General features: G+C 38.5%; 1 protein-coding gene across 2 annotated transcripts in view; it reads left to right on the top strand.

The window, feature by feature from the left end:
• Positions 1-329: 329 nt before the first annotated feature.
• Positions 330-27,763, top strand: part of EXOC3 (exocyst complex component 3) — a 28,749-nt gene continuing 1,315 nt past the window's right edge. Inside the window, exons 1-12 of one of the 2 annotated variants that reach the window (XM_074824066.1) lie at positions 330-392; positions 3,387-3,571; positions 7,598-7,817; positions 9,791-10,472; positions 15,844-15,961; positions 18,713-18,838; positions 20,411-20,511; positions 21,004-21,114; positions 21,861-22,011; positions 23,363-23,485; positions 26,087-26,248; positions 27,601-27,728. In XM_074824066.1, the coding sequence (XP_074680167.1) occupies positions 3,428-3,571; positions 7,598-7,817; positions 9,791-10,472; positions 15,844-15,961; positions 18,713-18,838; positions 20,411-20,511; positions 21,004-21,114; positions 21,861-22,011; positions 23,363-23,485; positions 26,087-26,248; positions 27,601-27,728 (2,066 nt within the window). In that variant the 5' untranslated portion in view covers positions 330-392; positions 3,387-3,427. Of the gene's footprint in view, positions 393-452; positions 591-3,386; positions 3,572-7,597; positions 7,818-9,790; positions 10,473-15,843; positions 15,962-18,712; positions 18,839-20,410; positions 20,512-21,003; positions 21,115-21,860; positions 22,012-23,362; positions 23,486-26,086; positions 26,249-27,600; positions 27,729-27,763 lie in introns of those variants that run through there. The other variant, XM_074824075.1, reaches the window with a different exon arrangement.

The following is a 27,763-nucleotide window of genomic DNA, read 5'->3' as shown; positions in this document are numbered from 1 at the left end:
ATAGCCCCGCACCCACTGAGGAGACATGGGCGCTCCCACCTCTCCCGCCACACCCAGCCACCCTGCCACTAGGACGAAGCTCCTCAGGGAGAGCAAACAGCAGTGCTCCACAGCTGCTAAAGCAGCCTGAGCAACAGCTACCGCTCCCCGGGCAGCTATTTCGGATAGCGACCGCCGCCTCCTCCTCTCCACCCTGCTCTCGGGGCCGCGCAGGCGCAGCCCACCCCGCCGAGCAGGTGAGGGCGCCCCATCCGCATGCGCGCCGGCCGACGGCGGGGGGGGGGCGGTGGCTTCGTTCTGCGCCTGCGCGCCCGGCCGTGCGCCGCTGTCTGCGCCCGGCGCATGCGCACTGGCAGCCTGTCAGCAGCTTCCCGAGGGGCGGGCTGCGGCCGGTAAGTGGCAGCCGCGGCGCCTTCAGCCCCCGCCGCTGGCCCTGTGCCAGCGCCCCGGCCGGTGAGCGCCGCCCTGCCGGCTCCTGCCGCCGTCTGTAGCCACCCGGCTCTGGCAACGGGAAGCGGAGTGGGGACGGGACGGGACGGGATGGGCTGGGCCGGGACGGGCCGGGCCGATCCGGGGAGCTCCTCGGGATGGTGAGGCCAAAGGGGGTGCCGAGGGGTCCTCCGGCGCGGCCGCCGTCTGAGGGCCGAGGCCGAAGGAGCTCGGTGTGGCGAGGCTGCAGCCTCGTCTGCGTGCCCGGGGACAGGTCTCCGGCCTTTGCTCAGCAGGAACGGGCACCGGCGTCGATGCAGATAATTCGGGTTGAGCCACCTCCGTGAGGAGCCGGACTGCGGGCGGAGCTGGGGCTGCCGGCTGGGGGCTGCCGCGGCTTCCTCCGAGCTTTGTTTTGAGGGGTTGTGCCCCAAACCTGGGGCCCAGAGGCTCGTTTCTGGACGGGGCAGGCGCCTCCCGCTGTGAGCGTGTGACCCCCGCTGGCTCCCTTCTCGGCTCCCGGCCGGAGCTTGATCAAGTGCTTGCAGCCCAAGCTTTTCCGAGGCTGCTGGGGACTTTCTTTTGTTCGCCTTTTTCAGTACTTTGCTCTGAAGATGTTTGTGGTTTTGGCTCGTAGCCTCTGTGTAAAGTTGACGTGGTTTCTTAAAGTTTGCACCTCCTTTTGAATGGGTAGTAGTTGTGCAGCGACCTGTCTACGTCAGCAAGTTAGTATGTAATCGGTTAGGAGATTACAGTACACTGACTCCTAGTTTTGTTGATGAGGTGTGCTTAACGTGCCTGGGTACTGGCTGTGTCGGTTAAAGCTGTCGTAACTCTGTTGAATGTATTTAGAGTTGTTAATAAAGGTCGTAGTTCAGCATAAAGCTGTCTACTGTGGATACTATTTCCGTAGTAAATTCATATTTAAACATAACAATTATTTTTTTTTTTAAATTGTTGTTACAGTCCAGATAGATTGGAAATGGATTGGGCTAAACAAAACCAGAATACTAATTCAGAAGCATGAGTGGTAGGAATAGACACTGCACCTTGAGATGTAGAGCAGGCAGTCAAGCATTATTGGAGCTAAACAAGCTATTAGTAGAGAAGTAATGGGTATGGTTGCACAGCTGAGGAGGTAAAGTAGGACATGACTCTAGAAATAATTCTGGAAGAAGTGTGTGCTTATGCATGTAATTTTGAAGATACTAGAAATACAGATCTTGAGATATTGGATGAAGGAACTGGAGATGCAGACTTAAGGTCTTACAGACTAGCTCTTGGGCAAACCTTGCCTGGAATCTTTTTTAACCCTGATAAGTTCTAAAATGACTAATTCTATTAATGCTGTACTGAGCTTGTCTGGGATGGGGTTAACTTTCTTCATAGCAGCCCGTATGGGGCTGTGGTTTTGATTTGTGGCTAAAGCAGTGCTGATAACGCACCAGTGTTTTGGATGTTGCTGAAGAGTGCTTGCAGAGCGTCAAGGCCTTCGCTCTCTTCTACTCTGTCCTCCACTCCTTTGAATAGGCTGGGGATGGTCAAGAGGTTGGGAGAGAACACAGATGGGGCAGCTGACCCAAACTGTCCGAAGGGAATTTCCCTACCATATAATGTCATGCTCAGCAATAAAAGATGGGGTAGAGGAAGAAGAAGGGGGGTTTTTGGCTTCCAGGCTGGCTGTTGTTCAGAAAATGGGTTGGAGCATTAGTTTACCTATGGGAGGTGGTGAACAATTTCCTTTGCTCCACTTGTTTTTTGGTTTTTTGTTGGGGGGGTGTTTCCACTTTCCTTCACCTATCAAACCGTCTTTCTGTTGACCCATGAGTTTTCTTGCTTTTGCTCTTCCAGTTCTGCGCACTTGGCACAGTTCTTTATCAGATTGCTATTCTGGTAAGGTTAAGTGATGTGCTGGATATATGAATGCAGACTGCTTTGAAAGGAGGTATCTACTTTCAAGTAATAATACTGATATGAGAGAATATAATCTGTAGTTGTGGCAGCAGAACCTAAAATGTTCTGTTTGATTACAAGACTAAAGGCATAAAATGTTGGAAAGAATTTGGAAGGAATGTGGAACTCCAGATGTGTTCCCTGGAGTTCTGTGGACACTGTGTTCTTGCATCTTTGATGACTGAGATCCTCCCTGCTTTCTGTTAGTAGTTAGTGAAGCTTGAGAGAACAGGTCTAGTTTGATGGCCAGCAAATTTTATCTTTTCTGCATACTAGTTTGCCTACATGTTTTGACTTCACTAGAAATTCTGCTGGAGACTTAGGTGAAATACTCGATTAATTTTTCCCTGCATACCTACACCTCTGATGTACTGATACCCATGAGAAGAACTGAAAACAAGAGTAGGAAATGAAAAAATCATCCATCAGAAGTTGAAATGGAAGTGCTTTATAGTTAAGTCTCTGGGTTTAGAGCTTCTGCAGCTATGTGTCTCTCCATTTTGGTAGCAAATTTGACCTGTTGCTGCAGGGGGACTATGGTTCGGTCAGCTCCACCAGATCTGGATCAGGAAGAGTTAGGATTTTTGCTTGGAACTGCTACAAGATTGCTTTATGCTTGTCTCATTTGCCTTTTAATAGGCAAACCTACTCTAGGATTGGATAGAATCTGGTTTTTAAATGAAGATTTGCTGGTTTTTTGTTGTTTGGGGTTTTTTTGGGGTTTTGTTTGGGTTTTTTTTTATACAAACTTACAGAGAGCAAGGTAAATGCAAAAACAGTAACCAGAGAACATTTCAGGTAAAAGGATGAAACAGAATTAAGTGACGTTAAATGTGATTCTTGTAGAATTCCAATTACTACTTTTTATAATGCGGTCTAATGGTATTTCTGTGAAGTTGCACTGCTTTTATTGCCAAAGTTAGTTTCTCTGGTTGTTAACTTTGAACTGACATGTATCCATCAAATGTAAAACTGTTTTCTAAAAATGTTTTATTTCTTTTCAGTACTGTTAAATTATGAAGGCATTTTGAGGTCCTAATCAACAATGGAGGAAACAGATAGGGAAGCAGTTGCAACAGCTGTTCAGAGAGTAGCGGGAATGCTCCAGCGTCCTGATCAGCTGGATAAAGTGGAGCAGTATCGCAGGAGGGAAGCTCGTAAGAAGGCTTCAGTAGAAGCTCGACTCAAGGTACAAAGTTTGATAAACCTGAGTGTTCGTGGTGCAGCATGAATGTACCTTCTTTTTCTTTTTCTCCTTCCCTTCTGTTTTTTGATTGTACATTTTCATCCAGATAGTTTTAAGCCATGGACTTTAATTTTTGCTCTGTGTCCAAAACAGAAACTTTGGATCCTGAAAGTAATGCAAACTAATGATGCACATCTTAATGAAATTTTATTCAAGCATTTCAAATGTTCTTATGTGCTGTAACTTGTACAGTTTATCCATGGGCAGCTACCCTCATGCTGTGTAGCCTGTCAGCCAACAAACCTTTGTCTTAATCACTGAATACTGAACTTGTAACAAAATTGATGACTGCATCTGAAAAAGATAGTCTGACTTTTACATGGGTTTATGGATGATAGCTAAAATCTATCACATTCTAGTCTCCTGCAGAAGTGTACCCCATGATTTTCCCTCTCCTTCACATGTGTACATGGGAGCGTGCACATGCGTGTGCACACACACACACAGACATGGCCTGAAATGTGGGTAAGGTCATCCTGTGTTTAGTTTCGACATGTTACTGAGTTCAGTGTTTTCTTCTTCAGTGGTACTCACTAGCCAACAGTCATTTTAGACCACTGTATTAAGTAATGGGAGTAGAGCCTTAGAAAAGTGTTTGGGAAAATATTTTTTGGTTTACCAGATCAAAATGGCTGGTATACACTGTATCTAATCTTGTATTTCAGAATAAGTTAATTTATTTTACAGCTGTTTAATGGCTCCTTCTTTGTGGGAGTCTGCATGAAGTAGAAGAGAGCCTATCTTCTTTCACAGTGAAAAAGTCTGTTAGCGAATTGCATGTTAATTTTTATCTGTAGCATAGAAACAGAAATTTTCCTGGTGACAGGGGCTGGGATTTTCAGATTTAAGGCAGGAAGCATATAGTAGAGTCAGTTAATAATGGATCAGCTGTTTGGTTACTGTGATCTATTTATAATACATGAGCACTGTCATTTGCCTACTGGTTGCTTCTATAGACAGTGATAACTAAACATAACTTTCTAAGTTTTTTGAATGCCTAAATCCACTCTATAGCTAGTTTCCTTGTCATTTTCCTTAAGTTACCTTCACTTCAGTCATCTGTAGATGGTCAGAAATACCTGTTCCAAAAGGAAGTATAATACCCCTTAATCCATTCAGGATGCATTCCCGAAACAGGTGACGGTTAGTGATGCAATTGATAGCAAAGCAGTTTTTCCCATAAGAATTACTATAATGGCTGGGAGCACAGAGAGGATGTAAGAAATACTCACGCTCTGTATTTAAGCTGTGTATATGTATGCTGTGGAAGATGGAGAGACAGAGTCATCAGGATCAGCAGCTGGAGGAGTGGCTGACTTGCCAGGTTGGGTGACTGTTGAAAAACCTCAACTGCTTCATCTATGTGATGGAACACATAGTAAATCTTTTAGTATGAACATATTGGTGCTTCTTTCTGACTGTATATGCTTTCATCTTTGTCATAATTTTCTTTAGGTGAATCAAAATAATCAAGTCAATCAAGGGTGAAGAGTAGAAACCAGAGTAATAGTTGTGTGTCACTTACAGGGATGAAGCAGCAGAGATCTGGAATAGTGTTCTGTCCAAAAAACCAGCATCTTCTCTGGTTGGTTATGCTACTCCTCTCTCTATATCATCTCCCAAATATTTAGTTATGTCCATTTCTTACATCCTTCTCTGCATTTCTTCCTGTTATGTAAATTCTTACAGGAAAAGCTTCTTTGAAATATGTCAAACTCATCTGCTTTGTGTGTGAGGTGGATGGCAGTTAGCGAAGCAGTATTTTTAAGGATCTGTAGCAAAATTCTGAAATGATGGGTGGATAAGCACCAGCTAGCACTGTAGGGTGGTACTTCTGGGCTTTGCAGTCCAACATGTAGGTGAACAGCTGCTTGGACTCTATTCCAGAGCCTGACAAGTTAGCCATCTTCGTGCGCTTAGTCAATGGGAGAACTTAGGATTTGATTTTTCTCTCACCCTGAAGAAATACTGTATATGTATCCTAGGGGAGTTCCGAGGTCATGGGTTTTCCTGAGCATGAACATGCTTGAATCCTCTACCTTTTGATTCTTAGCTGCCATGCAATCATGAATTTGAGCCATAGAGCTCTGGGGAGACCAGGCAGCCAGCATCCCGGTTCCATGGCTTCATGTTGATGGCTGTCACTTGAAAAATAAAAATGAAGTTTTGAGCCCTGTTCCTAGGTTGAGTTGGTTTTGTTTTCATTTTTTTTTTTAATACAGTGGTGGTCAGTCCAATCTTAAGATGAACATGTATTCTAGGAAGCAAAGTCTGCAATGCTAGGACATGCTTCGCTCCCTGTCCCCTCACCCCCCTCCCTTGGCCCCAGCTGACTATTAGAACACAAACTGAAGGTGGATGGATGTCTGGTTTTAGGATTTTTCTTGGCTGTTTGTGTCAGTGACCAAGATTAGTGATTGTTTCTGTTAAACATAATCAAGTTTCTGCAAAAGTGAAATGGGCAAAAATTTGAATATGTAATACTTGGAAGATCTGCCTCAGAAGAAATTGAAATATCAAATCAGAAGTATTGAACATTTAATGATCATGTGATTTTTAAAACAGTTTATGGTCAGCTTCAGAAGATTGTGTTTGAGTAGCATAGTGAATGTTTGAGTATCCAAATTACTTCAGTTCCTGTAGGAGAAAAATGTGTTAATGCAGCAGTTCTATAGATAGATACTGTATAAAAATGCCTTACCACTGCTTAATTGTACCAAGTCTGACAGGAAAATACATTTTTATCAATAAAATCAGCATGTCATAATGTAAAAGTACATAAATAGCAGTAGTTTAAGAATCACTGCATTTTTCTGGGACTTTCCCAGTACATTTAAAACACAATAAATGTTGTTCACAGTTACCAGGATTTCCTCTTTGGCTTCTAGTATTAGACAAAAAGTTCCATGACTGCCCAAGCTTTTTGGCCTTAAAAGCATGGTAAAAAATGTGTTTTGAGCTTAGCAAAACCATTAGTGCCTCATTTCTTTACTGGTTATGTCAAGTCCTTGAGATAGGCAACTGAGTTTTTGCTGCATTGTCTTGCCTTTGGCTTGTCTTTTGAAGTCTGTTATTTCCAGTTATATTTTCTGCTCACCTCATTTAATCTTAGTCACATGTTTTTAAAAATACGTATATAAAAAACGTGCTGTGGATGTGATCTGATCTCTTTCGCACAGATATGCACTATAATGCACTTTTTGTAAGGTGCCTGCACCTTACAGACATGATATTTGGGACTAACAGCCTATTTGAAGAGTCATTGTTTCAAGTGTCACCTGTCACAACATATATAGATATAGATATATATCAATAACCTCTCTTTATGCCAAAATAATCTAGTAGTTGGATTGTTGGTCTGGTTGTTGATGTTTCACAGTGTTGAAATTTTATTCAGTTTGAATTTTTATTGTTTCTTATTTTGACTGGATATAGTTTTTTTCTTTCAGGCATGACAAGCTGGAGGGTTTTGGGGGTTGTTTTTTTTTTTTTAGAACATTTCAGAATGTAAATTATTTTTTACAATATTTTCAGTTTCCAGTCAAAATTTGTAATTGCTTTAGTAAAATGCTTTGTGAATCTGTACATACCAAGCATTCTGTTGAAACATCAAGATCAGCTTTCTTCTGATATCCCCCTTTGAAATGAATTTATGAAGGAAACACAAAGAAATTTCATTCTGCTTTCCCATGGTCCTGGTTTAATATAGATTTATAAAGATGATGATTTATCTGCCTAAGCTCCTATGCTAGCTTTGTGGGTGAACCAGTTGTATCTAGGTCCTTTAAACTGAGGTACAACTTCAGAACTTAAAAAAAAAAAAAAAAAGTGCATGCACTTTCTCAATTTTAGGGTTTTTTTCCTCTGAAAATGTGAGATAATGAAATGAAAATTAATTCTTGAGAAATGTGAAAATATGGGACTTAAAATGATTATATGAATTTTTTTCATTGTTTGTTTGTATTTAAGGCAGCAATCCAGTCACAGTTAGATGGAGTACGAACAGGTTTAAGTCAACTGCACAATGCACTGAATGATGTTAAGGACATTCAACAGTCTTTGATAGATGTCAATAAGGACTGGAGACAGAGCATCAACACCATCGAAAACCTCAAGGATGTTAAGGATGCCGTAGTGCAACATAGCCAACTGGCAGCTGCTGTAGAAAATCTCAAGAACATCTTTTCGGGTAATCTAATGTTCTTTATATAATCCATCACATACTGAAAGCACTTTAAAATGGTACTAACAGCTGTAAGGTTGTCAGGTAACGTTGAGAACTTTTAACATCACTAGAAGTGAAGAATGAAGGAAGAATCACCTACACGTCACGTTCAGGGAAGTAGCTGGTAACCGTTTAATATATTGAATCTAAATTGTGCTGCAAGAACTTCTAGTCTGGCCTATCTCATCATCAAACACAAGTCACAAAGAAGCTTCTTGCTAGTAATCAGTAGCAGCGATAACATGTTTAGTATAAAAGACTGAAATGGGCAAGCGACATGTGCAGAAAGAAAATTGGAAAAGATGTGGAATGTTACCGGTGAGTTGGGCATCTACAGCAAGCCTATTGGGTAAGAATAGTCCCAAATGATTTTAGGAAGCGAAAAAATTTTGCAAAGGCAAAATATGAAACAGCAAGATCTCCAGTCAAAGACTCCCTGGCAGTCTTTCTCACACAACAGTTAGGAGCCTCAAGGATTTCCATTAATGTTACAAGCTAAGTATAAACTACCTGAAGTTCAGTTTTGACTGTGCACAGTCCTTGCTTCAGAATCAGGCAGCACAATTGTAGAAACCAACACATGCATAAAGAAATTATACATGGGAGACACTTCTTCCTTGCACAACTGTGAAGGTTTTCAAAATTAAGTAGGAGTAATGGGATATAATGGATACTGTAAAGATAAAATGGGATTACCTCTGTCCTTTTAAAATGCAGCCTTTTTGGTGCACATATCATTTCATCTTGAATCAGGGTGAATTCCTTGCCAGGACTTTTCTGCTTATAAGTAATTTTAAGAATTTTACCCTTATAATGGGGGCTAAACCTACCATACACCTTTGATTTTATCTCCTCTCCTGATAGTAATTCACAAAAAGTACCTATAAAGAAAAACTGTTTCCTGGTCATACCAGCTTGATTTGTTTAATCTCTGGGAGGGTGTGTCTAACTGCTAGAGTACCAAACTGGGATGTGGTGTGCAACTTAAAGAAAAAAAGAGTCATATTTACATGCAGTGTCTAGCAATGAAAAACAATGAACAACAAAATTCTGTATGTTCTAATGCTGAGTTATTTCGGGGATGTTTTCTTTTACGCTGCTGAATGCGATTGGGACAATAAGCCTGTTCTGACATTCTGAGAGGTTTTTAGTGTGAAGCATCTTCCCCCAGGATTGTTAAACAGAATAGCTGATGATAACTTCACTCTGAGCAAAACAAATGTTCTATAAACCAAGTGGTTTTCATCATGATTAATGGTTGTGTATAACTGTCTTTTCAAACCTTTTTTGGGGGTGCCAGTTTTGTCCCTAGCTGCCTTTTTTGTAGTGACAATTTTGCTGCTGAGATTTTCAGTTCTTTTCCCCACAAGATTCTAATTCTCTTCTATAGTATTCCTCAAATACTGGAAAATAATAAAGAAAAAAGATAGGTATTTAGCATAGGTAATTATCCGTGTTCTTCTCTGTGCCTTAGTCAGGCAAAAACTGGTTCTTCAAGAAGGAGGTAAAATTCAGTATTTGTTGTGTATATGCAACCTCAGGTTCAACAGGGTAAGTGACTTCTGGTCAGGTGAGTTACTTGCTTTCTTATACAAAAGGCTTTTACTGAAATTTGTTTCAGGGTAGACTTTCCTGGACTACTTTTTTTTTTTAAGGGGAGAGCAAGAAAAAGAAAGGAAATTATGTTCTGTTGGCACTAGGATCTCTGTTTAGCCACTGATAAAAATGGAGCAGTATAGTTAATAAACTGTAAAGATAGATAGCATTTACTAGCAATTTTTTAATACTTCAAAGTAATTTCCTTTAAATGATTTCAAAAGAAATACTACAGCTGTTCTCCAGTTTGTTTCCTAGTGCTTTTATTGCGCTGTATTTATTTTTTATATTTTGATTGTGTTGTTTTAATTTTTTTTTCTTCTTTTTTGCTCTTGTTTCAGTCCCGGAGATAGTCAGGGAGACCCAAGATCTGATTGAGCGAGGGGAACTTCTGCAAGCTCATCGAAAACTGATGGATTTAGAGTGTTCTCGTGATAACCTGATGTATGAACAGTATCGCATGGACAGCAAAAACACACATGACATGAACCTCATCCATACATACTTTGGGGATATGCAGAAACTTTCTGAGGAGCTGGCAAAGCAACTTTGGATGGTGGTTCAAAGATCTCTCGTTACAGTCCGTCGAGATCCAACCTTGCTTGTTTCTGTTGTTAGGATAATTGAGAGGGAGGAGAAAATTGACAGGCGCATGTTAGACCGGAAAAAACAAACTGGGTTCATACCTCCTGGCAGACCAAAGAAGTGGAAGGAAAAAATGTTCAACATTTTGGAAAGAACTGTGAGCACACGAATTGAAGGCACTCAAGCAGATACTAGAGAATCTGACAAAATGTGGCTTGTACGCCATCTAGAAATCATACGTAAATATGTCCTTGATGACCTGCTCGTGGCTAAAACCCTGCTGGATCAATGTTTTCCTCCACAGTATGACATTTTCAACAAATTGTTAAACATGTACCATCAGGCTTTATCCACCCGCATGCAAGAGCTTGCTGCAGAGGATCTGGAAGCAAATGAGATTGTTAGCCTTCTCACTTGGGTTTTAAATACATACAAAAGGTAAGGTACCCTTGTCATTTCTCTTAGCAGTAGTTGAGAGTAAGTATACAAAACACCGTTTATGTGCTAATATTTACATGTCTATTAACATATAAGAACTAAAACCAAAAGAGGAATAATTGTAAAGACCTTGCTGGGTTGATACTATTCATTTTACTTTTTAGGAATGGCTCTTTAAAGTTTGCTTGGGTTTTCTAATATGTGATTTTTTAAAATTTTTTTTATTTTTTTTTAGTAGCTTTGTAAGCTTAAAGTTTTAATGCAGTTAAAGACCTGCTTGAAGCTACAGTCACCATGTATTTGCGTGCCAGTTTGGTGAAGTATTGGGAAAAGCAGAAGAGACTAAGAGCTCGTGTGTGATGTTTGTTGTTGGCCACAGCCCTAGAAGATTTGTATGGTTATTAACTTTCTATTGTTCTTTTTCGCAGGGGTTGGGACTGTTTCAGTGTTGCTTCACTACTGTTAAAAGAATGTAGTAACTTCCTTCAGGTTTTCTCTCAGAACTGTGTGGTGATTTATTTATTTAGAAGAACTCCTGCTTACAGGTTGCCTCCTGTGATGATGTTAAACTTTTTTCTTTTGAGTGGTGTGATTTGTTGGGATAACTTAAGCATTATGTGTTTTTTTTTTTTTTTTTTTTCATCCTCCAGATAGAAACAGCCCAAGTGGCAACTGTTTAGTTTCTGCTGGCATGTAGTTACTAGGGCAACTGATTTGTTTGGGAAGAAGTAATGCTAGCCTTTCAGTGGCTCATGACAGTGATCCTGTTCTCAATAGCTGGCATTGGCCCAGAGTCTGCGTTGTGTACACTTTTGCTGTCTTCAATTGTTCGATCTCACTAGTTCAACAAATTGGATACTTCATAGATTTAGAGTATAATACCATAAAGCAAATAGGTAGGAGATAATAGTGTTCTGCAGAATTTTTATAACCAGGTTTAAGACTCATTTTCTGTTTAGAACTCTGTGCTTTGCTCTACACTGTTCCTTGCAAGCAATCGGGAGCACCCACTAATGCATACTTACATACCTGTGCAGGGTATACAAGAGATGCAGTTGCTAGTAAGGGTACAGCTACTGATGAGTTAAAGGGGCTGAGTTCATTGGCCTTTTCTTCTTTGTTAATAGAAGGCCAGAGGAATAACTCCACAAGGAATGATAAACAGAAATATGTCAATCCCTCTATCTACAGGGGCATGGCCTAGGTGCCCGGGTTCTTCATTTATGTCCTCAGGCTAATACTCCAGAGAGACAATTCTTGGTCTTAAAATTGCCCTTCCCTCATGAAGTAGAGCAGATTGCTATTCAGTTAGACAATTCAAAGCTAAAATCTCTCAATCCATGGATTCTGTCATAGGAAAGGCAAAGGGGGGGAGCAAAGCTAGCATTGCATTTATTTACAAAGCAAACAAATCAAAAAGGGATCACACCTGCTAAAGTAGATTATGTGGCCTGTAGCACCTGGTGGCAAAATATTTGAAAGGAAGTGAAACAGTGGGAGGGGTAGATAGGGAAATTAGAGGAAATATCTTGGGAAGAAATTAAGGCTTTGAGTTTCTATTCTAAAAAGAAGCCTGAGAGGGCATGGTACAGTAATTGTATTCTTGTAGATTATCATCCTCTTTACAACAGTTTATTGTAATTAGTTGTTCTTTATGTTTGTAGTGGACAGTGGAAGAAGTAGTCAGCTCAGGCTTGTGAGTGAGAAAAGTGCTCAGACAGGATACGTGGAGAGCTTACCAAATCTCAGTCACTGGACATCTCTTAACAATACAATAAACAATTCTCTATAGGGATATGTGTATTATAAGATGTGAAGGAGGACGGCCTACATGACATCATGAGACCTGTGTTTCTGTGATATTTCACCATCTGTTCGATGTTTGAAGAATAGCTTCTAAATTGTTGTTCCATTCCTTGTTCACTTCTGTGGGACACTGTATGATGGAAAATAGTTTTGTTCTTTCCAATTTATCTCTACTTCATTAAATGTAATTGAGCATAAGAAGGAACATATAAGTTTGTATTTGTATTTTCATATTACATCTGCACTTCAAAACCAGCTGAGAAAATACTGACCAATTAAGAGAAGCATTGAGGGTTTTTTCTATGTAATGAATCGATAAGAAAGCCATGCATAGCTTCTGTTTATAGTATTTGCAAGATAGGAATTTTAAAATAATCTACTTTACTAGAGCATATCTTGGAAGCTGGTTTTAGAACTGTATTCAGCTCATAGCTGAGAAATAACATGATGCTCCATGTGGAATAATAGCCTTTCATACCTGAGTGGGATGCAGGTTTACTATGCTAGATATAGTTCTGGTTCATATTTAAGTCAGTGAGAGCTTTGGAAAGATACTGCTATTACTAAACCTGTACTGGGTTAGGACCAGAACTCTAATCCGTGTTTTAGGAAGAATTTAAGTTGTGTAAGATTCTGATGCCCATATTCATAACATCATTTTATCAGATAGTGATCAAGTGTTGACAGAACTGTTAGGAGAGTTCATTAACATTGTTATAGACGTCAACAGTCTTCACTCAAAGGAATGGTGCCATGTATCTAGCTGGATGCTGTCTCTAGATCGAGTACCTTTTTTTATAAGACAGAGCAGGACTGGTGGCTGTCACAGATGAAAATATTAACACAGTAATGATTTGGCAGCAAATCAAGATTTATTAATGAGTAGCAGCACTTAATCATTAACCAACTTAAGGATTTACAAAATAATGTAGGAAAATATGTTATGACTAAAATAGCAACTTAACTACAGATTCGAAAATGGCAAGATTCACACTAACTTACTATAAAGTATCTTACGTGTATATATATGTATATTCATAAACACAAGATGTGCAAACACAGACAGACAAAAGTATTTGGATCCAGGGAAATATGTATGTACCCACAGTCGTGAAGATAACTGTGTGTACCCAAACACATTGTTAGGTAGAGAGGTGGGTGAAAGAGAAGCTAGGCTACAGTTAAAATTTCCCTCTTCTTGAGTTTAAATACTCACAATGCATCAGCGTTCCTCAACAGGCAATAACTGAGACTTGAGGGGGTCGACTTCACCCTGGCCTTCCGTTGGCTTTGACAGCAGACGGTACCTCGAAGATTTGATACCGGAGAGGTGTCCCAGCTCAGGGGAAATGCTGGTCACAGGCCCGCTGCAATCCAGGAGAGCTCACAGGGTCTCACTCAGGATCACTATTTATAGCGTCCAAGATAATTGACTTTCGTCAGCTACTATTCCACTCCGGCCTAGCTCGAGTGATGAAATATTCTGGTGTTTTCCACCAATTGCACGGGCCAAGAATGTGATGGACGTGCAGTTCTGTTATTGTCCTCCCTCAGCCACATTCCAGGTACAGGTGTACCAGGCTGTCACGAGGTTACAGCCGTTCCCAAGTGACAAGGAGAGCAGGAGCCAGGCTCGTCAAAGAGGCGCCTTAACGTGCTGATTCACTGCTGTTTGCAGTCCATACCACCTTGGGTTGGTGTGTGGCCCAGGAGGGGGTTGAAATTGCACCGAGCGGCCCAGCAAGGAGGTGGGGGAGGAACTGCACCACCACAGTGGCAAGCCTGGCACAGGAGACAGAATAGAAGTCTTCTAAAGTGTTAGTTTCCAGATAATACAATTCTGGTTGAAATTCCAACTTGATTATAAACTTCCTGTGGAAGGGAAGTAACGCTTCACTATGGTTAGAAGTCTCCTGACGCTTCTGAGAGGGTTGGCTTATCAATTCCTTTCCTCCAGACACTTGAGTTGTGACAATCAGGAAAGAGAACTTGTGTATAGGAGGAATTTTTGTCTTTGGGGGCTAGAGGGAGGAGTGTGTGATCTTTGTTTTGGGGTTTCAGTTGATAAGCTTTGAGAAAGGTATAATGTCTCTGTGGCCTTGTAAAGTAGAGATAGTGATGATATAATGAGGCTAGAAATATTTTCTAATATGGCACAGTGCCATAAACAGCTTCTCACATTTCCCCTGAATAAGTCTAGAGCAGGTCCTGCTATGATGTGTATTCTTTATCTAAACACCAAGAGAATGGAATTCAGTTTTCTGAATAGCTTGAACCCCTTAAAATACCTCTAATCTCTTTTCTTACAGGCTTAGGAAGATGCTACAAATGTAAAGTGTTTAGTTACAGTAGCTTTAATGGTTTAAAAGACAAAAATTTTGGTTTTTAAGTAGTTAGCCACAGTATAGGTTTTTTTAGTGCTTTGATTTTTTTTTTTTTTTTTTTCCCCATGATGTGGAAGCACCACTGTGCTGACTCACTGCATGTACCCAGAGAACAACTTTAACTTGCAGAAATATACAAACCGAACACTTAAATTTTTTTTATTTGCTATTTGTTTTTTATAGTTACCGCTGCAAATATAGAATCTGTGGCTTCTTTCTGAACTAGAAATGGAATGTGAAACAATGATTGAGTATATTTCCATCAACTGTTAATAAAACACTCTCTGAAGAGTGTGGTTTTGAGTTATTGATTTGTTTGAGCATGAAATATTGAGTTCTTGCTATGTTGTGCTTTGGCATAGCTTTGTGGTTTTTTAGTTACACAAGCAACTCATTATATAATCTGATAAATTATAGATGCAAAATATCACTGTAAGTATTAATTTTATATAATTCTTGTCCAGATATTTTTGAGGGTTGGTCTAGTTTCTTTTTAATCCTATAAAACCAGGAATTTTCCTTTGCAAGCAAGTATAGCTAATGGTGCTGTTATAACACAGTACCCATGAAGTGCATTTTTGATTTAGCATCCAGGATGCTGCCTTCTCTTATATTAGGTGTATTCTCTGCCAATATAGGAAGTATTGGTAGATTTTCTTTTAGTATATTGGAGCTTTGATGTGGATGTGATACAAGTAGCACACCAGAAGCTCTTTGAGAAACTCTGAGCAGGTTATTTTGTACTTTTCACTGATCTTTACCATTCTGAAATTCAGAATGTGTAAGTCTGTCTGTCATCACCTCTCAAATTTAAGAGACAGATAAAAATGTCCCCTATTAAGAGGCCACAGGTTGAACCAGTTGGCTTTTATTCAGTCTTAAGCAATTGCTACTTCTCGAACATAAAAATTAGAAACACGTGAAAGGGTTGAATGTCTCTAACATTTTTTTTTTAATATATGCTGGACTATAGCTTTTACATCCTGTTCTTTTATATAATTTTATATTCCTTGTAAATGCATGTATTGTTGCAGTTACTATTAAGAACTTTTTGAAACTTACAGATACTGGAAAATTGCCCCTTATGGTGGTCATACAAAAAAAGCTGCATAGTTTTTAACTTTTCCTCTTTTTTTCTTTTTTTACTAATCTGCAATGTCTTTTTTTTTCTTTAAACTTAGTACAGAGATGATGGGAAATTCAGAACTGTCTCCTGAAGTGGATGTAAATTCTCTGAATCCTCTGATTTCACAAAATGTGGTAGACCAGCTTCTCAGCAAGTATATGTCAACACTTACTGTGAGTACTAATAATGCAAAGGCACCTGTGGCTGAGTTTATAGCTACATTAGTGCCTCAGTGGTGTTCCTTGATCAGAGGAAACGTATGTGACAAATGTGAACTTCTTATCATTACTTCTAGAAATTTTCCTATGCTACGTGTAGGTTTTTTTATGAAGTTATAATCACATGATTTTATAGATGTAAATCATGACATTTCAAGGAATAATTATGCTTTAAAGACTGTATTAATCATATTTTATTAGAAAGGAAGGAATTCCAGTGTGTTTATGTCTAAATTCACAGTGCTAGTATGTTAGGTATTACTATACTTAAAAGCCACTGAATGCAGCTTGGTCCCTATAGTATCTTCATCAACATTTGATACAGATGTGATCTTTTCAAGGTAATCAGGATGTTCATGTTTGCCAGTTTGATTCTTTTAACAGTCTTTTTCCTTTCATGCCCGTTGACTGCATCATTTCCTTTTGTGGATGCCATTTCAAGTGCATCTTAAATATAAAGACATTGCTTCTTGATTAGTTTAAGAGTCGCTGGAAATTGGTCAACTACATGGCAAAGGAATCAGTATGCGATTGTCAGGTTTTTAAATGTATTTTTTTTTGAAAGATTCATTGTTGATTGCCTCCGAGACTGAATATTGGGGTATTTGTAAGAAGAGCAAGTTCAGAGTTCCACTGTTCAATTGAACTCCTATTCCTCCTAATTTTAGGAGCTTTGCCAAGCAGAGGAGGAAAATTTTTTGCTTTTTTGGATGTGTCAGCTACTAAAGTATGTCCAGCAACTACTTGGACTTGATACATATCACAATAATATGAACTGATCTTACGTCTCAAGGCAGTTGCCAGTAGAGGCTCTGTTTCACATTAGCTTTACTAGGACTTTTATGCAAGTTTATTTTTCTGCACTTACTTTTAGGACAAAAACCCATTAGCTTGTTTTCTCAAACTACTTCTGGCTTGACTCAGAAAATGCCTTTGAATTAATTTTGTCCCCTTTTAAGATGAAAAAATATATCTATATCAGTTTTTCAGAAATGTTTTTCACCTGCTTACTGAAAAATATTATAGAACATTATTGTGAGCAAGGCTGCTACTCTGTTAAACAGAGAGTGGTTTTCTTCTGCTGGTTTTGACTTTTGGCTGGATCTTCTTTTTAAGGCAGAAAATACTGAAATTGCCTATTTGTTTTATTGGATTCAGCCTGATCTCATTTTCTGCACATCCCCACTTACACTTCTTAGTTATTTCTTTTGATGTTGTGTTTAAAACTGTTTATAAATAAAATATAACTAATTCAGTTTGGCTAAATGTAAGTATTTCCTAATTGTGACTATAGACTTAAATATTGATGTTTAAGTATATAAAAATGTCTCATTTTCATAAGAAATAAAATGCTAATAGTATTTTTTCCAAGCACCTAAGCTTGAAAAAAATTTCTTGTAAATGATGATCTTAAGGTGAAAAATGTTGGTGTTCCCTGGGCTGCTGGCTTAAAAGATCAATTAGTCTTTGCAAATCATATCTCATGAGAGCAATTCTATGCTTATGAGGAAGAAAGATACATCGTTTCATGTAATTGAAGATGGTACTTTCTATACTTAGCAGATACAGCACTTGACAGGCCACTCACTGTAGTCAAAAAGAGAAGAAAATTATGTGTCTGTGTTTAGTCAACAGCCTTTCTTGTGCAGGAAGACTGTAGAGCTTTCAGTTTCTTCCTTTATCATAGCTGCTGATAGGAGTTTTGACCAAAAGCTACTGATTTAGTACATCAAAAAATGTAACCATTTTTAAAAAATAAATAAATGTACCTATTTGAGACTTTTTTTGCCTTTTCTGCATGTGCCTACTGGTCATGTTTAATTTTGTGTGGTAGGGTGCTAATACACCTGTTACACGATGGAAAGAAGTATGAACTATTACTAGGGGTTTTAACTAAATGTGAACAAAGTAGAAAACATGCAGAAACCTTCAAACCTTTGAAAACATAGAGATTTTTTTTTAGATAAACAGAAATAAAAGAATCCAGTTACATATTTAGCAAACACACTGGTCTTTACTACTTAACTCTTGCAAATATGTCCATGGTATCTGTGTCATGCAAGTGATCAGAAAACTGGCTTAATCTAGGTCTGAAACCAGTTATTCATAATGTCTGTTTGCTGTATAATGTGCTTGTTGGATGGGAAGAGAGCCAGCTATTGTATCTCCATCGCTATTTTCTGCAGCACTTAAATTCCAAAACACGTAACTCGTTTAATCTAATCCTGAGTTTTTGTCCCCAGCGGTAACAAGCATCAGTTTTCTAAAATGGAGGTAAAAGGAACTACAAGTAGATATGTGCTAATTTTCCTACATTAAGTATTACCCTAATTATTTCAGTTGTTGAAAAATTCAGTTTGAAATCTAAAGCCTGAGGCTTAATAAATGCTTCTGAAGTTAGTAAATATGTTGATTCTGACAAACTGACTTGCTCTTTGTGTTTGGAGCACTCCTCTTCCAAAATGTGCCTAAGCTTGATTCAAACTACATCACTAGTTTACCAGTACTAACCTTTGTCTTTGTCAATGCAAATTTTCGTTTGTCTGTGTTACCTGTATCCTGTAGGGATGACAAGAGTGGTCAACATTACCTGTTACTGTGCTACTTTTCCTTATGGAAGTGGCTGCTATTCCAAATATTGTAGTGGGGATGGTTGTGTTAAATTAAAAAATCTTTTCTTTTTCTTGGTTGCTTTATTTAATGTAGTCTAACATCATTGGCTGGCTACGAAAAGCGCTGGAGACAGATAAAAAAGACTGGATAAAAGAAACTGAACCAGAAGCAGATCAAGATGGGTACTATCAGACTACACTTCCAGCTATTGTTTTTCAGGTATAAGAGAACTTGGTTGTTCTAGAAAATCTACAGAAGCAGTATGTGTATTTTGAGGGAATGGAGGGACAGGAGGTGGAGACCAAACCGTTTGGAATTCCATTGTTTCTATGTCTATTGAAGTATAGTTTGTTTTTTTTCCTGTAGAGTTGTTGGAGGAGTTGTTTCTGTTGAGGTTTTTATTTGCCTTTTTCATTTTAACACTTAGACTTAGCTCTTTTTACATGTAGATTAAAAATATATTTTTCCCAGCCTATTCAGTTGATATCTCTATTTGGTTAACTGCTTTTACTTAGGTCTCTTCATGTGAATCTGTAGTATAAGCCTACTAGATGAGATGTTTGTAATACAGTTATTAGAATATTGTTTGTTAATATGGTGCTGAGGTAGTTAGGCATGTATTTCTTCATATAAATTATTCATTACACAAACACCTTAATACTGGAAAGAAAAGTTCTGTTGAAGATCAAAAACGTTACTGTTTAAACGCTACTTCAGTAAACATTAATGCCTGTCCAGGTTATTAAATAGCCTCAAAACAGAAGTGATAAGGCTATTTATAAGATCTTTAAAGAAGAAAAAAAAAAGGCACAAAAAACCTGCACCACCCTGTTGCTGGTAGTAGAAATGGAAAGTTTTTAAAGTGATCTTTATCAACCACAAAAATGTCAGCTTATTATGCTCATTTTCTAATTTTTCTTTACAAATACTGTGTTAGGTACCTTCAATGAAAGCTTATCTTGGTCTCTTCTTCCTGTGTTTGTTTCCCACTTTAATTTTTTTCCCTGACTTACACCAGGATTTTTTCCTACATTCTTTCACATTTGTATTAGCACCAAGGTTGACTTTATCAAATCCTTTTCAGAAGGTGTGTGATGTCAAAGAAACTGGTCAAAGAAACTCATTGGCTCTAGAGTTGTGCTGTCAAAGGCTGCAGTGTTGAGATCCATGTAACAGTGAAACTTTCAAAATCATCTCAGCGTAAAAGCAGCTCATGTTTCCACCTGGCTTTGTACCTTGTCTTTCCAGTCCTCCTTTTCTCAAACACAGTTCCCTGTAGGTCACCTAGATCTTGTGCCTAGTTGTGTTTCTGAAGTTTAGGGGTTCCTTCTACTTCACTACTGTGAGTGAACTTACTACTTTCATATATGGAGAAAGCAAAGGAATTCAAGTTGTAAGGTTATTCATTACTAGCTGCAGAAGCTGACCCAAGACCTTTGATCCACTGTAAATCTGAATTCCTACTGAATTAGAAAATTAAGTACTCTTTTGCTGAAGAAAGAACGCAGATATGGTTTTCAGTATCAGGAGAAAACTGCGGCATACGTTAATGGTTGTCAGTAATTTATTAATTACACTTATGGTTTAGTTAGCAGCGGCAGTTGTGTGGGCTTGTTTAAAAAAGAAAAAAACAACAAAAAAAACCAAACAAAAAAAACCAACAAACCAACAAACTAAGACAAAAAGCATATGTAGAGCTGGTGCTAGTGAGAATCTCCGGCAAGGTAGGAGTTTTGTCTTTTTTAGCACTGATAGAGGCCTCTCTTTATAACTAAACTATTTTTAACTTAGATGTTTGAGCAAAATCTTCAAGTGGCTGCTCAGATAAATGAAGATTTGAAAACAAAGGTACTCCTTCTATGTCTTCAACAAATGAATTCATTTCTAACCAGGTAACATAATTTTTAAAATAGAAATGCTTTATTCTGCCTCAGCCTTTCTTTGTTGCTACAATTCCAATACTTGGTTTTCCTGTGGATGTTTCTTTATTTCTTTGTCTTTCTCCTATTACATCCATGCCAAGCAAGCTTTTCTTCCCTTTTCTGTTCTTGCTTTCTTCCTCCCTTCCTCAGTTGCACCACAGAAGTTCTTCTGTGCTGGTGAGGGGGGGCACTTTCAGTTCCTCTCTGCAAATGGATCTAATTTTTTGATTCAGTTCTACTTCCTTTATATCTCAAATTTATATCTCTTTCTCATAAGAAAGACAGAGAACACCTCCTTGGCTGGATTCTGCTCAGAACAGAGAGATTAAACATCATCTGAGCAACAAGCCCTTTATAAAATACTTCTAAATACCTGACAGGCCCTTATGGAGCATTTGGTCCTACAGGTGTACTTAAGTTATTACAGATTTCTGTCTGTTTAATGCCATTCCTCGTTCACAGGTACAAAGATGAAGCACAGTTGTATAAAGAAGAGCATCTTAAAAATCGTCAGTATCCTCAGTGCTATGTTCAATACATGATTGCAGTCATCAACAACTGTCAAACCTTTAAGTAAGTCTGCATGTTCTTGCAGCATTGTGAGAAAAATAAGTATTGATATTTCATTTGTAATACTACATGTTCCCAGGACCTTCTTGGGACCTCTCTGCAAAGAGGGTTTCAGTTAAGATAGCTGACTAAACAAAGACAACAACTTTAAATATATTACTGGTTTAAGAGGCAGATACTGTGATTGCTCTTGCATTTGGCAAGCCAAGCCATTGCCCCTCACTGGTGAAAATCGACTTGTTATTGCAAGAATTTCATTGCCAAAGAAAAATTTATTTTCAACTTTCAGAATTTGAAAAAGTCGTTTCAGTTAGTTTGTCTGGGACCTGCCATCTTCTCTTACATTTGATCTCCCACAGTTCACCTTTAAGCAGTGCGGTCAAGGTGAACTTAACTGGAGAAAAGTAAAGATAGAGCTTGCTCTATTAAGAAAATCAAAATAGGAGAAAGAAATCCTTGTTGCTTGTGTTTCAGTGTTCAGCAATCCAACCCCAAGTTCATCTGTATCTGCTGCCATTCAAGTCTACAGATCAGCAGTAGTTTGTTACAGCATACAAGTAGTCTAGGTTGAGCACTCTAAAATCATGCTGGAGAGTAAATGAAGGCTTCCAAAGCAAGCAGCAGGCATTATTTCCCCTTGCAAAAATAAGACTGTCTAGTATGTCTATTCCTGTGTATGCACTCCGAAAATTTACTAGCAATGCAATTGTGCATCAGTGGATGATGAAAAGCATTGTTATTTGTCACAGAGAATCTATAATCAGTCTGAAAAGAAAATACTTGAAAATTGAAATGGAAGACACATTGTCAAGCAGTCATACAAGCATGGATGCAACTTTAGACATCATTGCCAAAGAAGGATGCTCTAGCCTGCTAGATGAAGTCTTCATGGATTTAGAGGTTAGAACTGGTTTTCCTCAAAAGAACAGACGTATTATTTTATAAGGAAAAATAATTCAGGAATGAAGTAGTTACGAGGCTTTTTGGTTGCTAAACATATCTTATGCGTGGTGTGCTAGCAAAATGCCAGTAAACATCAGCATTATTCTTCACTGGTATAGTCTGCATGTAGGAGACTGAAAGGTAGCTTAATATATTTCACAGGATGACTTCAGGCAGGTGCTTTGTATACAGTGAATATTTCCAAGCAGATTGTACTTAGTCTTATGTAGTTGAGTTTTAAGAATTATTTGGAAAACTGCCGATACTAAGTTATCATCTTTGTACAGGTGCAGTACACCTATAATTAAGATATGTAATTGACTCTAAAGGTGGGCCCTTTCTGACTGATAAATTGCCATGTTTAAGAATTCTAGCTTCTTGTATAGAATCAGGAAAAAAGTAATTCTTTTTATTACTAAAAGAAATTGGGAGTATGGGAAGGGAGGCAGGGAAGTGAGAGAAATAGCAGAGGTGAAGAAAGGTGCTCTGGGGCTTTAGATTTTAATATATTTTGAACTAATGTAAACACCTTGAATGACTCACATTAGGAATGATGTGGGAGCAATGTTTATTTTAAACTTGGAGGTCTTAAGCAAAACCTTTATTTCTTATTAACTATGCTTACTGATTATGAAAAGAGACTCCATCTACTATAATGACCATTCTTTGAAATTCATTAACCTCAAGCTTCATGTCACTATTATCATTTATAAAATACCGTGCTCTAATATGTAAAGAATTTTTCCTCTGTGGAGAATAAAGCAAGATGTGTATGTAGATGTAGAGAATACTGGAATTATGTATTATGGAGTTCTGGGAAAGGAGTAAAGTGTATATGCACAGGAAGTTTGTGGGGCCATCAAAGAGCAACAGCTGAGTAGCCAGTAGCAGTTCAAGAAATCAAGCATGAAGTTACATTTTTCACAACAGTTTAAAAGTGCCTCATATTTAAAATTGGAATCATCAGCTCTTACGCCAATTTTGTCCTTGGACCTTAATTTTTTTATTTAGCATAAAAATTTAAATAGTAATCAAGGATTTTAGAGAACTCCTTTGAAACAAATGCTAAGGTTAGTGCAGTTGGTTTACATATCACACCCAGTGTGTATGTCAGGGTAGCACTCTGGTAACTGTCATTCTGAAACTGATCACAGCATTATCCTACACTAATAACACTGGTTATTCCTTTTAAAGGAGTGTAGTTTAGAAATGTGTGACACTTAAAATTGTCTCCTGTATTTTTGTAACTGCACTGATATGGTGAAAGTGTCAAAATCTTGTTCTGATCAATAGTTTGTTACCTTCTCAGCCACATCTCAATGAGCTGATGACAAAGAAGTGGTTGATGGGGTCTAATGCAGTGGGGACTATCTGTGTCACTGTAGAGGATTACTTCAATGACTTTGCAAGAATAAAAAAGCCTTATAAAAAGGTAGGTGGAAAACGTTCTGTGATGCTTGCTAATGTACTGCATATCATATTGGTTTGCAGTTTCTGAACACTGAATGGAATTCAGAATTGGAATACAGAAATTGGAATTGATTTATCACTGGAAATGAAAAAATATTCATAATCATATTGCATAAGTCTGAATCTAATATTTCTCTCTTAGCTTTTTAGTTCACAGCCATACAGTATTGTCAAAGACAGATCAGAGTTGCAGGATTTAGTCCAGAACATGTATTGGCATGTTACTATTGTATTCTTGCCACCTTGTACTTTTCTACCTCTCCTCGGAAGTTTGTAGTCAGATAAAATTAGCTTTTCTGAAACTAGTTTTGATGGCCTGTAATAACTTATTTTTATAAATGCACATTCTGTAATTCCTAGTTTTAATATGTACAGTAAGGCATATTTAAATTGGTGCCATAAGGTTTAACAAATGCATAACTCATATTTAAAGTGCTGTTAGAGCAGCATAATGTGCTAGGTTAGGTAGTCTTTTGGGGTTTTTTGTGGTCTGTCAAAGAATATCTGCTTTTCTCTATTAGCCTCTAATCTTTAGTATTATTGTACTTGTTTTTATCCTTTAAGTCAATTTTGTGCAGTTAAGATAGCATGTCTTAAATGATTCCCTAAGATTTAGGAAATATTTGAAGCTAGCAACATCAGGATTTAGGTGAGGTCTTTGAACAAATGCTTACTGAGTAGAAGCGCTTAAAAGTCTTGAAATAATACACTTTAACTCTTTCTTAACCTTAACTCTTAAAGAAATAGAGGGGACATCAAAGTTTCTCTGATGACCTCTTAACTTTCAGTATTTGCAGATCCTGGTGGCCTTACTGCGTAAGTGAATAATATGTATTTTCAGTCGAGAAAAAGTACACAAAAGAAGTCAGGTTAGTCCCAGAATTAGTCTATATCCATAGAACAGCTTTCTTTCCCAGATTTAGTTTGTTACTGTGAGGTAATAGTGCTTGGCATGAGTTTCTTTAAATGCTAATACCAGTCCCTGCAATCACATGTGTTTCATCATGTACCACTTATTGCCAGCTTATGGGAAAGATGATGACAAACACATTTTTCGGCATTCATCCTACCTGCTATTCCACTGTCTCCCAACACAAAAAAATCTCCCACACAAGACACCGTATGTTCTAGCACTAGATGCGACGTGCTTTTGTTTCCCTGGTTTAGGGTGGGCTTTTTTTATTCTGGTTTTAAAATATTCTCAATTAACCCTGTTTTGAAAATCCAGTTTTTAAAAGCCCCATGAACAGAGCACCTGCAAAAAGGCTGTAGCCCAATGGGAAGGACACTGTTCTGGAACAGGGGGAATCTGGATCTTACAGTGATTCTGCTTTGCCGTTTCACTCCTGTGTAAAGCGAATGCCCCATCATCGCACTGTTGGCTCTTCTTGAGTGTTCTTCTTCTCAGTTTTAGTAGAGCTGTTCTTCACTTTTCAGTGAAATGGGGCATACATGTCAGTCTCCCACAGTCTATTCTGTGACATTACTTTTCCTCTGTGTAGTTGGCATCAATTACACCAATGCAAGAGAAGCCATCCCTGAATAACTGGTAAACTCTGGTATTTCTGCACAGTCTTGAGAGCAGGACTTGAAATCATATTTTCTGTGTCCTGGATGAGGACTGTGACTTCCAATACTTTGCAATCTGTTGTTTTAGCTCTCTTTTTTTTTTTCTTCTTTTCTTTTCTCTCTTTCCTGAGATGTTTCTCCAAAATTTTGACTGAAGAACATGTTGATTGAAATGAAAGTTTGATATTTACTAATAAAATATGATAAAAAGTTTGTGACTACCTGTTATGCAGGCTTTTTCTTAATCGTAAGTAACTTTGCCACCATGCTTAGGGGGAAAAAAAACACCTGAGAACTTGTGGGATTTAAGGACGCTGCTTACATTAGAGTTGAAAAAACATGTGAAGGTTTTGGGTTTTTTGTTTTGTTCTTTATTTCCAAACGTCAGCATTACTCTTGCACCAATACCAGGTACTTCACTTAGTCACCAGTAGCTATTTCCTATAAAAAGACAAGTGCAGAACAGCAAATCAGTCAAGGAAGTTCTGAGAAGGTAGTTGTTGCTGGCTCTCCAGGATTCTTACCAGACTTGACCCAGAGCACAGATAAATGTAGGCAAGATTTGCAATGCTTTATGCAGTGTACTGGAGTTCTCTAGCAGAAGCCTCTGTGATGGCTGGTAAATCCTTGACCAGATATAAAGAGCAAGGCTGCAAGGCCAAGCACTCATCTGTTCTAAAGATCAGCTGAATTATTTCATGTTTGTTCTTCTATCTTTGCCCAAAATAGTTCAGACATGTCATTAGAGAGCTCTTGGGTTTGTTGTTTCTTGTAATTGGCATATCCTTTTCATTAGGGAAGGACAGATTTTCATTTCTCTTAGCATTGTGAAAATCTAAAGCCACTCAAAATGTGTGGTATTAGCAAAAACTGTGTGCTGGTGATTAAATGCAAATACACCTTTCAAAGCCTAATAATTGTGCAAAGATTAAAATTAATGGCTACATTTGCAGGTATCACTGTTGTCCTCCACCACCTTTTTCTTTTCCTTCAGACAATGACTATTGAGGCCCATCGAAGAGTGGTTGTGGAATACATCAGAGCAATCATGTTGAAACGTATATCTTTCAAGAATGCAGAAGAGAGAAAAGAGGGTGCAGAAAGAATGATCAAAGAAGCAGAACAGTTCAGATTTCTGTTTAAGAAGCTTGCAGCTGTAAGTATTTGCTTTGGGTAATGCCATTAACCTGGTAATTTATAATAAACCACACATGTTTACTGCTTAGGGAAAATGGCTAGAGTGAGATCTCCCTGTCTCCAAAGTGTTGGGTCACTTGTGAATATTAAGGATGCCAGAGCTGAGGGTGCAGAGTTTCTGAACGCACACAGCCCTACTGCTAAAGTTCCTGAGTACCAGTTTCTACTGCTTTGTGTTCATACATCTCTCTGCAGCTGAATATTTGCATGGTCTCACAGAGACAGGTACCCTGAATTCGTAGTAGTAAGTGAAAGAAGAAAAGCAGTTGTTTGTTAAGGTAATTGCTTTACTTTAAATTTGCTTTTCCTGGCTGGAAGAAAGAGTGATACTGCATTGAGCAGATGCAGTTACCTATTACCCAAGTAGCACACAGTGTATTCGTTTAGAATCAACAAGACAAGGATGTTGACCCCATTTAAAGTGCTGTAGAAAGAGAAAAGAAAGGCCAGAAGAGGCATCTGAGAAACAATGTACAAGATAGGCCTAAAATGAATACCAGATCTTTTTTTAACTGCATAAGGAGCAGAAATCTGCTGGAAAGCTCTTAGGGTCAACAGACGACAAAATGTGAAAAGAACGCAGAGAAAGATAAAGCCTGAAAAACTGGAGGGGTGGGGAAGGGGCGGTGTTCATCTCTGCTCACTGCGGAAGGTGTTGGGGAAACTCCTGCATCAAAGCCCTTTGTTATGTGGGATTCTGTGTAAGATCAGTTTCAGATAAAGGCATTGGTAGAAGAGGTTATGGAATAAATGAAATGAACAATACCAGATTGGCAGGACCAGATGACCTGGAACTAAGAGCACTAAAATAGTCCAGAGATTAAATAGATACTACAGTTCAGTTGATCAGTTGTTGACAGCTGCCTTGACGGACAGATGACTAGAAGGAAGCTAATGCAGGGATGGTTTTAAAGTAATGTTTCAGAAGAGACCTGGCTTTCATATCAGTTAATCATAATGTTTATGCTGGCAAATTAGCAAAAGTTAGACTAGAATGCATCAACATGTGGATAAATTCAGCATTACTGTTTGTAAGACAGGGCTTTCTTTACTGGTATTGTGAGGGTAAGTCTCTGGGTGAAGAAGAACAGGGAAAGAGGGAAGAGGCTTATGGTGACAGTTCACAAATCTTCTGTTTTCTTAACATTTGAATATTCAGCTCTGGGGAATTCAAGAGCATTGTCGGACAAAATACTAATGAAAGGATTGTTTAGAGATATTGGGGCGATCGCTTTTGGTTTGGGGTTTGGGTTTTTTTGGGTTTGTTGGTTTTTGTTGGTGGTTTTATTTTTTTTAATTTTCATGTTGCAGGGCTCTGGAGAAGACACTGAAGGGCTCTGTGACATCATTGAAGCCATTGCAGAGGTTATCAAGCTAACTGATCCTTCACTGCTCTATCTGGAAGTTTCAACTTTAGTCAGTAAATACCCAGATATCAGGTAATTCTCTTTGCCCTCAAAGTTAAAAGATAGGT

Source organism: Strix aluco, chromosome 1 (assembly GCF_031877795.1).
Source record: "Strix aluco isolate bStrAlu1 chromosome 1, bStrAlu1.hap1, whole genome shotgun sequence".
In the NCBI taxonomy this organism is placed as follows: Eukaryota; Metazoa; Chordata; class Aves; order Strigiformes; family Strigidae; genus Strix; species Strix aluco.
This window is presented reverse-complemented; position numbering and strand designations above follow the sequence as displayed.